Source organism: Salvelinus namaycush, chromosome 31 (genome assembly GCF_016432855.1).
Source record: "Salvelinus namaycush isolate Seneca chromosome 31, SaNama_1.0, whole genome shotgun sequence".
NCBI classification, from domain to species: domain Eukaryota; kingdom Metazoa; phylum Chordata; class Actinopteri; order Salmoniformes; family Salmonidae; genus Salvelinus; species Salvelinus namaycush.
This window is the reverse complement of record NC_052337.1, coordinates 6,247,421-6,263,482: the sequence shown is the minus strand read 5'-3', so window position 1 is coordinate 6,263,482 and position 16,062 is coordinate 6,247,421. Positions and strand designations below refer to the sequence as shown.

The 16,062-nt window shown below is 42.4% G+C and overlaps 1 protein-coding gene across 4 annotated transcripts in view; it reads right to left on the bottom strand.

Moving 5' to 3' along the window:
* Window positions 1–794: 794 nt before the first annotated feature.
* Window positions 795–16,062, bottom strand: part of psd3l (pleckstrin and Sec7 domain containing 3, like) — a 164,529-nt gene continuing 149,261 nt past the window's right edge. For all 4 annotated transcript variants that reach the window (XM_038970309.1, XM_038970310.1, XM_038970311.1 and 1 more), the window contains 2 exons: window positions 15,207–15,350; window positions 795–4,224 (listed from right to left, as the gene is read on the bottom strand). In XM_038970309.1, coding sequence (XP_038826237.1) covers window positions 4,030–4,224; window positions 15,207–15,350 — 339 coding nt within the window. In that variant the 3' untranslated portion in view covers window positions 795–4,029. The remainder of the gene's footprint in view (window positions 4,225–15,206; window positions 15,351–16,062) is intronic.

Here is a 16,062-nt window from a genome sequence, read left to right as displayed (position 1 = left end):
TCATTAATAAAATCTATATTTTTCTTGAACCTACTCTGGTACAGAGGATGTTATTGCATGCTGCTCGAAGGCAGAAAACTAAGAACCAGACAGGGATATGTTTTCCCTATGAGGTTTACATGAATTTGTGTAATAACAGTTTCCAACTGCCACAGAGAAACATGTGAGTGTCTCAGTTGCCCATTGACTGAGGTGCATGTTGTGCCATAGAAAATCAGGACATTTAACAAGTACTACCTTGCTGATTTCTGCATGACTGCCTGATTGGACCAAATCAAATTTTGGGGATTTTGGGGGGGGTTCTTTCTTCTGTTAGGAGATGCATTAAGACTATACTATACAAACTGAATAACCTGTCAATTGATAAATGCAATAATGTGTATTAAAGTAAAGCCCATGAATTGACTGCATTGCCTTGATGATTATTGCTCTATTAAAAAGGGGAAGTTGTACAATGCATTCAACTGAAATATGTCTTCCGCATTTAACCCACCGCCTCAGGTCGACATCCACACCATCGGCGCACGGGGAAGAGTTGCCCGAACTACCTTGCTCAGGGGCAGAACGACAGATTTTTACCTTGTCAGCTCGGGGATTCGATCCAGTAACATTCGGTTACTGGCCCAACACTCTACCTGCCACCCCAATTATTACATTGCACTAGTAAATAGGTTATAAACTTTGCCACCTGAGTTAACCTTTTTTTTGTCCATTGGGATGATTTTCTTTGAGAAGCAGATCTTTTCTACCAACACAGCACAAGACTGGGGAATAAATCACAAGAAAATGCAACGTTCAATTTAAGTACAGTATTTTATTAATTGAAACCACCTACAGTTGTATTACCACCGACATAGTGTTACCAATCCTGACCTAAGGGCGTAAGACACGCTCTGGGCCAAAGAAGAGATCACTTGAACAACCAAACAACGCAATCCTGGGCCTTTGAAAAAAAACAAAAAAAAAAACTGGGCAACAGTTATATTTAACAACATTTACAGATTCAAAGGATTGTACAGGATCACAGCTTTCAGAGATATTTGATGCGTACGTACGTGTAGAGACAAAGAGCCTCGTAGGAGACTTAGTTGCATTGTTTTTTACGGTATAGAACAATCAAGAGGCATGGGAATCTATAGGGGCACACAATCTGTCTTCTCACATCTACAGACAGAGGCGCAGGATTGAGTCTATTCTAACACAAGTGATACGCCAGTGTACAGAGGCTATGCCAGATATGGTTGAGAGAAGCATTAGAGGTAAGTGCTAAAAATAAGCTCTCCGTTGAAGTGATATGGAGAAATGCTGTAAATGTTAAGGGAAAGGTAACAAGATGCCTGATAAGGCTCACTGCTAGTCTTAAATTGGAAAATTGTCACATATTGACGCATTTACTGTGCCGTCTTCGCTACTCCTTCTCCAGACCATCTAATATTAAATCAGGTGAGATTTGACATGTCAATTGAAACAGTGCTTTAGTTGAGTCGTTCCACATGAACACAATCCACTCCACTGGTAAGATAGTATTACACGGTTGTGTTTAAAATGAGTTCATAGATTCATCTATAGACGTAGATTAGTTATCACTCTACTCAGAAGCACAGATTACGCTAACGTGTCATTACAACAAAAGCCTGTATTTACTTAAAATCCTCTGAAATGGGCAAATGTAATAAGTGTACCAACTGATAAACAACAACATGTTAAATCCTACATTTAATGTGTCTGAAGAAAGGATTACTGTATCTGCATAAGAAAATACTGGGATTACGTTTAAACTACAGAGGAATTTTAACTATAGATGTCTTCAAGGGGTCAGCCATCGTCTTAAGATAAAATATCAAAAGAATAAAAAACATTTAATATTATATTCAAAATGAATTCAAGGGTAGACCTCTTCATATGGACATCTGTATATAAATAAAAATACTATCCTCACCTTTATATAACAGAATCAGCTGTTAAGGTCTCGTGATATTAACTTGAAACCTTTGATAAATGTACCACATGTATTGTCTATATTAAGTGCTTCAATGTCAAAACACTCACTAACTTTCACAATAATCGTACAGGTAAAATAGTGCCACTAAGTGAGGAGAAAATTTCCAAGGAAAAGGTTTGCACACTAGCTAGCTAGCACAAACTACTGTAGAACGTTTTTCTAAAAACATGCATTACGGATATAGGTTTATTTAGTTGGCTATTACCATCGAGCTCTACTAAGACATTCTATTTGGTGTCTTCGTAGTGAATTTAAGAGAAAATAAAAGGTAATAAAATAAAGTGTAAATAATAAAACATTTAAAGTAAACAATATATATTTTTGTTAACTGTAAAGACTCGGTACAAGCCTCATTTCTTCCAAAAACAAGTACATTTTCAAATTGGCTTTGCAACATTACAAATGTTTCTTCATAACATGTTAAAAAGCTAAATTCGTTCCAAAATTTTCAATACATGAAAAAACGCAAACTTTTGGTAAGGACGAAACATATGTTGGTATGCAAAAGTCCATTGTGGAAGTGTAGACATACAATCCAATGTCTAACTAAATGCTTATGTCGTTCAAATGTCAGTAATATCTCTTCTGAAAATGTGTAAATTATATTTAAATGTAATATCACCAGCATTGGAAAAAGGCAATTGCAAAGTACAGATCTATAAATAGTTCCCTAAAAGGAAACTTTGTCATTCAACAAATCTACCTAGGACAGCAAAACTACCAAACCACTTAAAACAAACTAAGACGACATTACGAGTCGAGCTGACGGAAACCTACTGAACTGTCGCGCTCAAGTACCTTCAAGAAAACAAAAATAGTTGAGTTCTGCCTGAAAAACCTGTGATGTCAAAGAAACATAGCAGTCTAACCTTTATAAAGCTCTCTATAATATCCAAAAAGAACTCATTTATAAAGTGCACTATAAATACTAAATTTGATCTTTACAACAATAGTTTTCAACTTAGAATCTAAAAAACACATACCATTATAAAAGACAAGGGGCATTGGTCTTTACACTACTCAAAAAGCAGAAGAATATTTTTTTGCCATAAAGGATAAAAAAATAAAATGGCTCAGCTGCATAAACTCTGATCTTAAGTCCAACATCAGTGAAATACTGCAGTCTGAAAGGATACGGATGCAGCTGCGACTGACCCAATCTGGGGAATATGTTTAAACATCCCAAATTGTTAATGTGCAAAATTAGGGATTGGAACTCTTTTGAACTGCGTCTTCTAACATGATAGTGCAGCCTTCCACACAACTAAGGATATTACTGGGTTTTATCTTGGGTTGTTTTTCCTGTTGTAAATGAGAGGCAAGAGATTGAAGATCCTAACCACATTTTTAAAATCCACAATTAATCCCTTTCCAGGATTTACACCTTGGTGCGTCTTCTGTATGAAAAATAAACATTCCCAGGAGAAAGCAAACTTACAGAGGTCTATGAGGAAAAGCAGGGAGGAAATTGGATGTCAAAATCACCTGCCTATTCTCAATGGAAGCCATATTTCTGTAAAATACTCTCAACTTAACTGGTTCAATATGTCCAATGTTTACTTAAACTACATATCAAAATAAAAACTTCTGAGTAAGACTATTCTACATCTAGCTACTATTTATATATCCAAGAGCTAGCGTTGATAATTCCACTAAATTGGAGACAAGAAAAATCATTTTTCTCTTGACTGAAAGGCAAATAAATTGTTTTTATGAGAGGAAGGAACAATACAGCGATATTGAATAAAGCAATAAAGAGTCAAAATGCGTCACAACAAAAAAATATTACGTTCAATACAAGAATGACAACATCAACATCAAAATAAAAGGACCACAAACATATAATGCAATGTTTCCATACAAAAATGCTACGCCAGTCAATTTAAGGACGAGAATTCATCATTTACATTTTACACAACTGTTTTTGTTACAACAGTGGCCAGATAAATAAATTACATAAAATATATTCACACACTTTTGTTGCGTATTCATGGCTCTTTCACAGGCTCGCGAGGGGGGGTAGCTTCCTATGTGACCTTTGACGGCGTCTCGGGTCTCCTCTCCGAGGTGTTGCGTTTGACTTTGGCCGCGGCCGGCTGGCCCTCCTGGTTGAGAGAGGGGCTGGACTGGGACTTCTTGAGGCCCGCGTCTCCATCTTTGCCAATGAGCAGCTCCTTCACGCCCTCCCTCAGGAGCTTGACGTACATCTCATAGCGGTTCTCCTACAGCGGAGAGACGACACAGAGTGGGGTGTTACGGTGTAGAATACAAACACATGTAACACATACACTGGCGAACAAGAAATGACGGAAACAAACTACATCAACTACTTTGGTTTATCACCGGAAATTCTAATAAAGAAATAGGTAAACACAGCAATGAATGATATCGCCACCTCTGGCCTGATCAAGTATCCATTGAATGAGCTCCTCTTATGCCTCTCTACAAGTCTGCCAAATATCATGACAACCAAACAAGTTAAATAATCATGTGCTGATTATAGCACTAACAATGTCAAATCAAATTGTATTGGTCACATACACATGGTTAGCAGATGTTAATGCGAGTGTAGCGGAATGCTTATGCTTCTAGTTCCAACCATGCAGTAATATCTAACAAGTAATCTAACAATTTCACAACTACCTTATACACACAAGTGTAAAGGAATGAATAAGAATATGTACATAAAAATATATATGGATGAGCGATGGCCGAACGGCATAGGCAAGATGCAGTAGATGGTATAGAGTTACAGTATATACACTGCTCAAAAAAATAAAGGGAACACTTAAACAACACAATGTAACTCCAAGTCAATCACACTTCTGTGAAATCAAACTGTCCACTTAGGAAGCAACACTGATTGACAATAAATTTCACATGCTGTTGTGCAAATGGAATAGACAAAAGGTGGAAATTATAGGCAATTAGCAAGACACCCCCAATAAAGGAGTGGTTCTGCAGGTGGTGACCACAGACCACTTCTCAGTTCCTATGCTTCCTGGCTGATGTTTTGGTCACTTTTTAATGCTGGTGGTGCGTTCACTCTAGTGGTAGCACGAGACGGAGTCTACAACCCACACAAGTGTCTTAGGTAGTGCAGCTCATCCAGGATGGCACATCAATGCGAGCTGTGGCAAGAAGGTTTGCTGTGTCTGTCAGCGTAGTGTCCAGAGCATGGAGGCGCTACCAGGAGACAGGCCAGTACATCAGGAGACGTGGAGGAGGCCGTAGGAGGGCAACAACCCAGCAGCAGGACCTCTACCTCCACCTTTGTGCAAGGAGGAGCAGGTGGAGCACTGCCAGAGCCCTGCAAAATGACCTCCAACAGGCCACAAATGTGCATGTGTCTGCTCAAACGGTCAGAAACAGACTCCATGAGGGTGGTATGAGGGCCCGACGTCCACAGGTGGGGGTTGTGCTTACAGCCCAACACCGTGCAGGACGTTTGGCATTTGCCAGAGAACACCAAGATTGGCAAATTCGCCACTGGCGCCCTGTGCTCTTCACAGATGAAAGCAGGTTCACACTGAGCACATGTGACAGACGTGACAGAGTCTGGAGACGCCGTGGAGAACGTTCTGCTGCCTGCAACATCCTCCAGCATGACCGGTTTGGCGGTGGCTCAGTCATGGTGTGGGGTGGCATTTCTTTGGGGGGCCGCACAGCCCTCCATGTGCTCGCCAGAGGTAGCCTGACTGCCATTAGGTACCGAGATGAGATCCTCAGAGCCCTTGTGAGACCATATGCTGGTGCGGTTGGCCCTGGGTTCCTCCTAATGCAAGACAATGCTAGACCTCATGTGGCTGGAGTGTGTCAGCAGTTCCTGCAAGAGGAAGGCATTGATGCTATGGACTGGCCCGCCCGTTCCCCAGACCTGAATCCAATTGAGCACATCTGGGACATCATGTCTCGCTCCATCCACCAACGCCACGTTGCACCACAGACTGTCCAGGAGTTGGCGGATGCTTTAGTCCAGGTCTGAAAGGAGATCCCTCAGGAGACCATCCGCCACCTCATCAGGAGCATGCCCAGGCGTTGTAGGGAGGTCATACAGGCACGTGGAGGCCACACACACTACTGAGCCTCATTTTGACTTGTTTTAAGGACATTACATCAAAGTTGGATCAGCCTGTAGTGTGGTTTTCCACTTTAATTTTGAGTGTGACTCCAAATCCAGACCTCCATGGGTTGATAAATTTGATTTACATTGATCATTTTTGTGTGATTTTGTTGTCAGCACATTCAACTATGTAAAGAAAAAAGTATTTAATAAGAATATTTCATTCATTCAGATCTAGGATGTGTTATTTTAGTGTTCCCTTTATTTTTTTGAGCAGTGTACATATGAGATGAGCAGTGTAAGGTATGTAAACATGATATAAAGTGGCATAGTTTAGTGACTGGTGATACATTTATTACATCCAATTTTTTATTATTAAAGTGGCTAGAGATTTGAGTCAGTATGTTGGCAGCAGCCACTCAATGTTAGTGATGGCTGTTTAACAGTCTGATGGCCTTGAGATAGAAGCTGTTTTTCAGTCTCTCGGTCCCTGCTTTGATGCACGTGTACTGACCACTTCTGGATGATAGCGGGGTGAACAGGCAGTGGCTCGGGTGGTTGTTGTCCTTGATGATCTTTAAGGCCTTTCTGTCACATCGGGTGGTGTAGGTGTCCTGGAGAGCAGGTAGTTTGCCCCCGGTGATGCGTTGTGCAGAACTCACTACCCTCTGGAGAACCTTACGGTTCAGCAGTTGCCGTACCAGGCGGTGATACAGCCGGACAGGATGCTCTCGATTGTGCAGCTGTAAAAGTTTGTTTTTGGTGACAAGCCAAATTTCTTCAGCCTCCTGAGGTTGAAGAGGCGCTGTTGCGCCTTCTTCACCACGCTGTCTGTGTGGGTGGACCATTTCAGTTTGTCCGTGATGTGTACGCCGAGGAACTTTCCATCTTCTCCACTACTGTCCCGTCGATGTGGATAGGGGGCTGCTCCCTCTGCTGTTTCCTGAAGTCCACGATCATCTCCTTTGTTTTGTTGACGTTGAGTGTGAGGTTATTTTCCTGACACCACACTCCCGATGGTCCTCACCTCTTCCCTGTAGGCCGCCTCGTCGTTGTTGGTAATCAAGCCTACCACTGTAGTGTCGTCTGCAAACTTGATGATTGAGTTGGAGGTGTGCATGGCCACGCAGTCATGGGTGAACAGGGAGTACAGGAGAGTGCTGAGAACGCACCCTTGTGGGGCCCCAGTGTTGAGGATCAGCAGGGTGGAGATGTTTCCTACCATCACCACCTGGTGGCAGCCCGTCAGGAAGTCCAGGACCCAGTTGCACAGGGCGGGGTCGAGACCCAGGGTCTCGAGCTTAGGGACGAGTTTGGAGGGTACTATGATGTTAAATGTCAGCATCTATGTTAAGGTAACGACCTTATTCAAGCTCATTGTTTCACGGCAACCATTTTGCAGTGCTTGGACCCCTACTTACCACAGGATTAAGAGGTGAAATCCCGGGTCGATAAGGCAATTCATTACAACAAATGGTGTGTACTGTAAACAAGAAAGGGCATCCAGTCAAGGTTGTGTCCCAGTGCTGTAAGCTTTCACATTTCAGGATGTGTTCCTTGTTTAACCAGAGAAACAGATATCTGCATATCGAGTGACTGCAGCGTTCTCTCATCATTTCTTTAAGGTTCTGTGTGACACATAACAATTCTAGGGAGACAGACTAACACACACATAGCAACAACCCCAGAGACATGTTCTTCTGTAGTATGAAACAGTTCAAAGTATTTCTGAAATGTTAAGTGCCTTACAGTGGAGAGGGGCCAGGGGAGAACGTTTCTGTTCTCTCTCTCTCTGACTAAAGATCATTCTATTAATTCAGGGAAGGATTCATTGGAGATCGACAACAGAAATAATGAGTTGGTCATGAATGTTTAATTGTTCTCTATCATAACTCCCTGTGGTAGAATAACTCTGCTAAAATTGAGTAATAATGAACTAAACTGGAATAGCAGAAGCATTGATAAGACGTGTGGCAGAGAGGTGCTTGGTTCTCAGATCTTCCTGGCCCAGCACTAAATCCTCTTAACCCTGCTGATTACTAATTCAATAGCGTCGCTGACCGTCACCCCCACCTGCATGCCAAGCTTGTACTAATGGAATACCAATATATAAAAGAAATATTAGAAAACTAAAGTACATATAACTAGATCTACCGTAGATCTAAAAAGAGAGCTCCTTGGCTTTGCATCCAGATCATTCCTTGACCAATTAGCGCATTAGTTTCCCTGTGGTTGGGGAGGGGTCTGCCCTGACATGGTGCGGATCGGGAGTGAAGGAGCAGTTGGGAGGTTAATGTAGCCGGTGTGAAGACCAGGACTCTCCTGCCACAACATAGTCTTCAATCCTTCAACTGGAGAACAAGGCGACGGGCCGTTGATCTTATCGCCCAGGGCCCATAGGTAAAAAACCCCCAACAAACATCTCAAATGATCCGTTCATACATTCATACTCCAACAGGACATACAATAGAAAGTGTGAGTAATGCCATCTCATGCAGACTTTTTGGATACTGTAGGTGGAAAAATAAGTTTCCTTCGGCACAGAGGTAGAGCTAGCTCATTGATTACGGTAGTGTTTCACAGAGGTAGAGCTAGCGCATTGATTACGGTAGTGTTTCACAGAGGTAGAGCTAGCGCATTGATTACGGTAGTGTTTCACAGAGGTAGAGCTAGCGCATTGATTACGGTAGTGTTTCAGAGGTAGAGCTAGCTCATTGATTACGGTAGTGTTTCACAGAGGTAGAGCTAGCGCATTGATTACGGTAGTGTTTCAGAGGTAGAGCTAGCGCATTGATTACGGTAGTGTTTCAGAGGTAGAGCTAGCGCATTGATTACGGTAGTGTTTCACAGAGGTAGAGCTAGCGCATTGATTACGGTAGTGTTTCAGAGGTAGAGCTAGCGCATTGATTACGGTAGTGTTTCAGAGAGGTAGAGCTAGCTCATTGATTACGGTAGTGTTTCACAGAGGTAGAGCTAGCTCATTGATTACGGTAGTGTTTCACAGAGGTAGAGCTAGCTCATTGATTACGGTAGTGTTTCACAGAGGTAGAGCTAGCTCATTGATTACGGTAGTGTTTCACAGAGGTAGAGCTAGCTCATTGATTACGGTAGTGTTTCACAGAGGTAGAGCTAGCTCATTGATTACGGTAGTGTTTCACAGAGGTAGAGCTAGCTCATTGATTACGGTAGTGTTTCACAGAGGTAGAGCTAGCTCAAAAGGCAGTGCTTGAATTTTGTATTTATTATGGATACAGCTAGTCTTCCTGGGGTCCAGCAAAACTAAAACTAGGCATGAGTGCCAGGGGTCGGTAGTCATTTAGGCAGGTTACCTTAGTGTTCTTGGGCACAGGGACCATAGTGGTCTGCTTGAAACATGTTGGTATTACAGACTCAGACAGGGAGAGATTGAAAACGTCCTGGTAATCCGTCTGGCCCAGCGGCCTTGTGAATGTTGACCTGTTTAACTTCTCTTGGGTAGGGTGCAGCATTCGGAATTTTGGATGAAAAGCATGCCCAAATTAAACTGCCAGCTACTCATCCCCAGAAGATAAGATACGCATATTATTAGTAGATTTGGATAGAAAACACTCTGAATCATGTCTGTGAGTATAACAGAACTTATTTAGCAGGCGAAACCCCGAGGACAAACCATTCAGATTTTTCATTGGGAAACCAGATTTCTAAGGGACCTTCTTGCAGTTCCTACCGCTTCCACTGGATGTCAGTCTTTAGAAATTGGTTGAGGTTATTCCTTTGTGTAATGAAGAAGTACGGCCATCTTGAAGGAAGGTCACTCGAAGTGTCCTGTTTGTTAGAAGCGTGTGACCAGAAAGCTAGCTACATTTGGTTTTAATCAGGTATTGAACACAGATCATCCCGTCTTCAGTTTTATCGATTATTTACGTTAGTTATTTTTTAAAGTTGTATTATAAAAGTAGTTTGCCAAAAAATGTCAAAGTTTACAGGTAACTTTTGAGATATTTTGTAGTCACGTTTCACAATTTGGAACCGGTGTTTTTCTGGATCAAACGCGCCAAATAAATGGACATTTTGGATATATATATCGACGGAATTAATCGAACAAAAGGACCATTTGTGATGTTTATGGGACATATTGGAGTGCCAACAACAGAAGCTCGTCAATATTTTTATTTCTGCGTTTTGTGTCGCGCCTGCAGGGTTGAAATATGCTTCTCTCTTTGTTTACAATGGTGCTATCCTCAGACAATAGCATCGTTTGCTTTCGCTGAAAAGCCTATTTGAATTCTGACATGTCGGCTGGATTCATAACCAGTGTAGCTTTAATTTGGTATCTTTCATGTGTGATTTAATGAAAGTTAGATTTTTATAGTAATTTTTATAGTAATTAATTTGAATTTGGCGCTCTGCATTTTCTCTGGCTTTTTACCAAGTGAGACAGTAGCGTCCCGCCTAAACTCAGATTTTTGGATATAAATATGAACTTTACCGAACAAAACATACATGTATTGTGTAACATGAAGTTCTATGAGTGTCATCTGATGAAGATCATCAAAGGTTAGTGATTCATTATCTCTATTTCTGCTTTTTGTTACTCCTCTCTTTGGCTGGAAAAATGGCTGTGTTTTTCAGTGACTTGGCTCTAATCTAACAATCGTTTGGTGTGCTTTCGTCGTAAAACCTTTTTGAAATCGGACGCTGTGGCTGGATTTACAACAAGTGTATCTTAAATGGTGTAAAATACTTGTATGTTTGAGGAATTTAAATTAAATTATGGGATTTCTGTTTTAAATTTGGCGCCCTGCTGTTTCACTGGCTGTTGACGAGGTGGGACGCTACCGTCCCACATACCCTAGTGAGGTTAAAGGTCTTACTCACATCGGCTGCGGAGAGCGTGATCACAGTCGTCCAGAACAGCTGATGTTCTCATGCATGTTTCAGTGTTACTTACCTCGAAGCGAGCATAGAAGTTATTTAGCTCTTCTGGTAGGCTCATGTCACTGTGCAGCTCTCGGCTGTACTTCCCTTTATAGTCTGTAATAGTTTGCAAGCCCTGCCACATCTGATGAGCGTCGGAGCCGGTGTAGTACGATTCGATCTTAGTCCTGTATTGCTGCTTTGCCTGTTTGATGGCTCGTCAAAGGACATAGCAGGATTTTTTATAAGCTTCCGGGTTAGAGTACCGCTCCTTGAAAGCGGCAGGTCTACCCTTAGCTCAGTGCGAATATTGCCTGTAATCCATGGCTTCTGGTTGGGGTATGCGTCCTCGATGCACTTATTGATAAAGCCAGTGACTGACGTGTACTCCTTATTGCCATTGGAAGAATCCCAGAACATATTCCAGTCTGTACTAGCAAAACAATTCTGTAGTTTAGTATCTGCTTCATCTGACAAATTTTAAAAATGTATTATCATTTAAAAAAATTGTCGCTGGTGTTATTGGTGCTTCCTGCTTTAATTTTTGCTTGTAAGCAGGAATCAGGAGCATAGAGTTATGGTCAGATTTGTAAAATGGAGAGCGAGGGAGAGCTTTGTATGCTTCTCTGTGTGTGGAGTAAAGGTGGTCGAGAATTGTTTTACCTCTGGCTGCACATTTAACATGCTGATAAAAATGAGATAAAACTCATTTAAGTTTCCCTACATTAAAGTCCCCGGCCACTAGGAGCGCCGCCTCAATGAGCGTTTTCCTGTTTGCGTATGGCGGTATACAGCTCATTGAGTGCAGTTTTAGTTCCAGCCTCGGTCTGTGGTGTTATGTAGACAGCTACGAAAAATACAGATGAACTCTAGGCAGATGTGGTCTACAGCTTATGAGATATTATACGTCAGGCGAGCAAAACCTCGAGACTTGCCTTAGATATCATGCACCAGCTCTTTACATAAATGCATAGGTCCCCGCCCCGTGTCTTACCAGAGGTTGCTGTTCTATCCTGTCGATAGTGTATAACCCGCCAGCTCTATGTTCTTAATGTCGTCGTTCAGCCATGACTAAGTGAAACATACTGTATTACAGTTTTTAATGTCCCGTTGGTAGGATATACGTGCTTTCAGTTTGTCCCATTTATTTTCCAGCGATAGAATGTTAGCTAGCAGGATGGAAGGCAAAGGCAGATTAGCCACTCGTCGCCTGATCTTCGTAAGCCACCTTAATCTTTTCCCGCAAAATATCTGTTTCCTTCAGCGAATGACGGGGATGAGAGCCTGGTCGGGTGTCTAGTATCACCCTCCTGTCAGACTCCTTGAAGAAAAACTGTCTAATCTGAGGTGAGTAATTGCAGTTCTGATGCCCAGAAGCTCTTTTCGGTCATAAGACGGTAGCAGCAACATTATGTACAAAACAAGTTACGAATAACGGAAAAAAATAACAAAAATAGTATGGTTGGTAAGAGCCGATAAGACGGCAGCCATCCCCTCCGGCGCCAGCTTCATACAGTCATGGCTCTATGTAGTACTGTTCGGCTCCCATAATCAACGTGGGGACTGTGAAGAGACCTCTGGTGGCATGTCTGGGGTATAAATGAGGGTCTGAGCTGTGTGCCAGTAGTTCAGACAGACAGCTCGGTGAATTCAACATGTCAATACCTCACAAACACAAGTAGTGATGAAGTCAATCCCTCACTCACTTTGAGCCAGGAGAGGTTGACATGCATACTACTAATATCAGCTGTCTGTGTAAATCCAAGGGCCAGCCGTGCTGTCCTGTGCCAATTGCAAAGTCCCTCTTTGTGGCACCTGACCACACGGCTGAACAGTAAACCAGGTGCAACAAAACTAGGACCTGCATTGTAGATAGTTCTGTTAAGAATGCAGCGCTTTATTATGAACAGACTTCTCCCCAGCCTAGCTACTGTTAATCAATATGTTATGAACATGACAGTTTACAATCCAGGGTCCTCCAAGCAGTTTAGTCTCCTAAACTTGCTAAATTTCCACACTATTCATTACAAGATTTAGCTGAGGGTTAGGGTTTAGTGAATGACTTGTGTAAGTGCTGTGCTTGAAGAATGTCATTCACAGAGGTATGCCCGTAATTGTCTATGCCCTCTCTCTCTAGCTTTTGTTTTGGCGATTGTGGGCTGGTGTTACGGATACAAGTGTTCTGTGTGTATCCTGTGTGTATTTCTTTTCTCTCCTTCTCCCCTACTCACAGGTGACAATCATTCCCCAATCAGTCATCAATCAGTCGCTAATCGGAAGACACCTGCTCCTTTTCCCTTACCCAATCACAGTCCCTTTCCCTTGGTTTAAAACCCCTGTCAGTTGTTTTCTCCCCAGCTCAATCTCTTTGTAACATGCCTTCTGTCTGTAGATCGCTTGTGTGTTTTGCAGCTACATGTCACTTTGTCACCACCTGTGAGTATTGTTTTGGTTATGGTGTTTGAGTGTTTGTTTGATGGTGGGAAAAGGGGGTAACCAGACAAGTCGCCCTTGGGCTACACTACCCATAGTTAAACATTGTTAAAAACACTAGTTAGAACTGGGCGGACCACCCCCTGTATTTTTGGTTAGTTAGTTAGCTGTTTGTGAAGTAGGCTAGTCTAGCTTAGGGGTGTTTTTGAATTATTATTCTTTCATTCCTTGGGTCCCGCTCAGCCCCTTTTCCTGCTCCCCCCCCATTTACCGTGTGTTTATAAATAAACATTTAGTGTTTGACGGTAATTTAGTTGTCTGTGTTATTTGTTCTCACTGTTACGTTTTCACTACTATAATTTGCATGAGTTGTGTTACGGGTCCCATTACCATCCCCCCTAGACTGTCGGGCCAAAGGGATTCGTAACAGCTGGACACAGTAAAAAGACTGCAATCAACCATTAACAGATTTAAGAAAAAGTTCTGAGGGTTAGGGAGCTGAGGGTTAGGGAGCTGAGGGTTAGGGAGCTGAGGGGCCTGACCTTTATGTCTGAACCTTACTCCAAGAGATCTGACCACATTGATCCCTGTGTAAACAGGGGCTGTGTCCTAAATGACACCCTATTACCTTTATAGTGCACTACTTTTGACCAGGGCCCAAAGGGTAGTGCACTATATAGAGGAGTGGTAAAGCTCCACAGGCAGAGTGGTAAAGCCAGGAGAATATCATTATTCCTAAGATGTTTTGCACAAAGGGAGCGCACAATTTAATTACCATTCATGTACTTAGGCAAATTAAGACCAACTGATTATCTGGTACTTCAAGAAAGCGCTGTTTCTTTGTGATGAAAAAAAAACAAAAAAACAATTTGCTCGTTGAAGAAGGTCATTGATGAGGTCGTGTCTTCTCCTGTGGCAGTTTGATTGGAAAACAGTGCTAGAGTCACAGCTCAATTAATACAGGGCTTTGGTGGGGTTCATTAGAAACCTATGACATGGAAATTGAGGAAGGCCAGAGGAAAGCTGTGATGGAATAATTGCTGACACTGACGAGAAGCATGTCAAATTCTCTAACATGTAGATTGTTCATCAACTAATGCTTTTTCAGAATAAAAAAATATTCTCTATCGATAATCAATGTAAGACTCATGTAAATAAATAGATTTTCTTGTGTTCACCAGCATAAATGAGTTCAAGGGATGAAATTGAAATGACATTTTAATGGACTTTTGTCTGAGCTCTATATTGTAACGCCATGACAGTACAGCCACCCCCTAAACAGTGATAGATGCATACTGTACCTCGACCATACCCACTCTACTTTAAATCCGGGAAACAAACGCCCAGAATGACCGTTCAAGCAGCTACTTGGCAGTTTGTGACCTTGTGTGTTTAAAAAAAACTAATGCAAATCAATAAAGTTAACAAGACTACTCAAATGTTTCTATCCCATCTTTGGTGATATCCTTGGAATCTTGACCTAAGGACACGCCCGTGTTCAGAATACAGAGCAGGGCTGAGAGACGCACTCCTGAGCTTGGCGGATAAGAAAAGCAAAGCTCCATTAAGGTTGTCAGACTTCCCCAGCGGTCTGCCTGGAGGCATGTCAGAAACTGTGGGTGTGAAGTCTCTGTGTCCGCACGGATCAGTGTTGGGAAGGGCTAGATGCAGAACGAAACAAGAGTGCTGCGGCATAAAAGAAAAGACCATGTGAACCAGAGCGTTGGACTCTGACTGGCAGCAACCTGCTGCCTGGCCTCGCCCAACCAACCCTCTGCCAGTGCACATCTGTGGTGAATGGTGATGTCTTACCTCAAACTCCAGGTAGTGCTCTTTGAGTCGGTACTCGTCGATCTCCTTGGCTTTGACCTTCCTGTCAGGAGGGTAGGATCTGTGCTCTGCCAACTCTGTGGAGACATGCTTCAGCTTCGCCTCGTGAGACTTCAGTTGTTCCTCCTGTAGATAGCCAGATAGCACTTTATAGATACCAGGTTCTTTAAACACCAGACTGTCATCTCAAAACATGTATTTTGTGCCAACAATGTATTTAAATGGTAGGCTGGTCTAGAACAGTGGTCACCAACCTTTCCTGCGTCAATATCACTTTCTAAGTCAAAATGCAAGCCGAGATCTACTGCTCAGATTAAGAATAACAAAATAAAGCAAGCCAACGCAACATGAACCAATTAAAAACAGTTCTGTAGCAAAGAGGTTTGTGCAGTAAGTTATAGGCCCAATACAATATCACTGCATATTGGACCGATGGCCTGCATCTGACAGTCAGTCTGAGCGGAGGGAGAGAGCAGCGGTGAGGCTGCCTCTCACACGACTCACCGTCCCTCCTTCCCTGCGTTGAGAAAAGGGGCCAGTCTTTAAAGCTAGTGGTGAAACTCAAGTTGCACCACATTATTTCTGCCTCATGCACCAATTCATGTTGTGACTCCTATGACCAGAGAAAGGAAAATATTCCACGATATTAAAAAGACGAGCCACTAATGACACCAACGCAAGCTTATCGGAACACTTTTCTATACCCATTCATTGCAACTGCACTGCTGGTTGTAGCATGAGCGGCAGTAGGGAGAATGTTCCAACCCCTTTTCATAAGCAATAAAAAGTGACAGCTGAAAAACTTAAACATGAACTCACACAAAATCAGCAGCTCTTT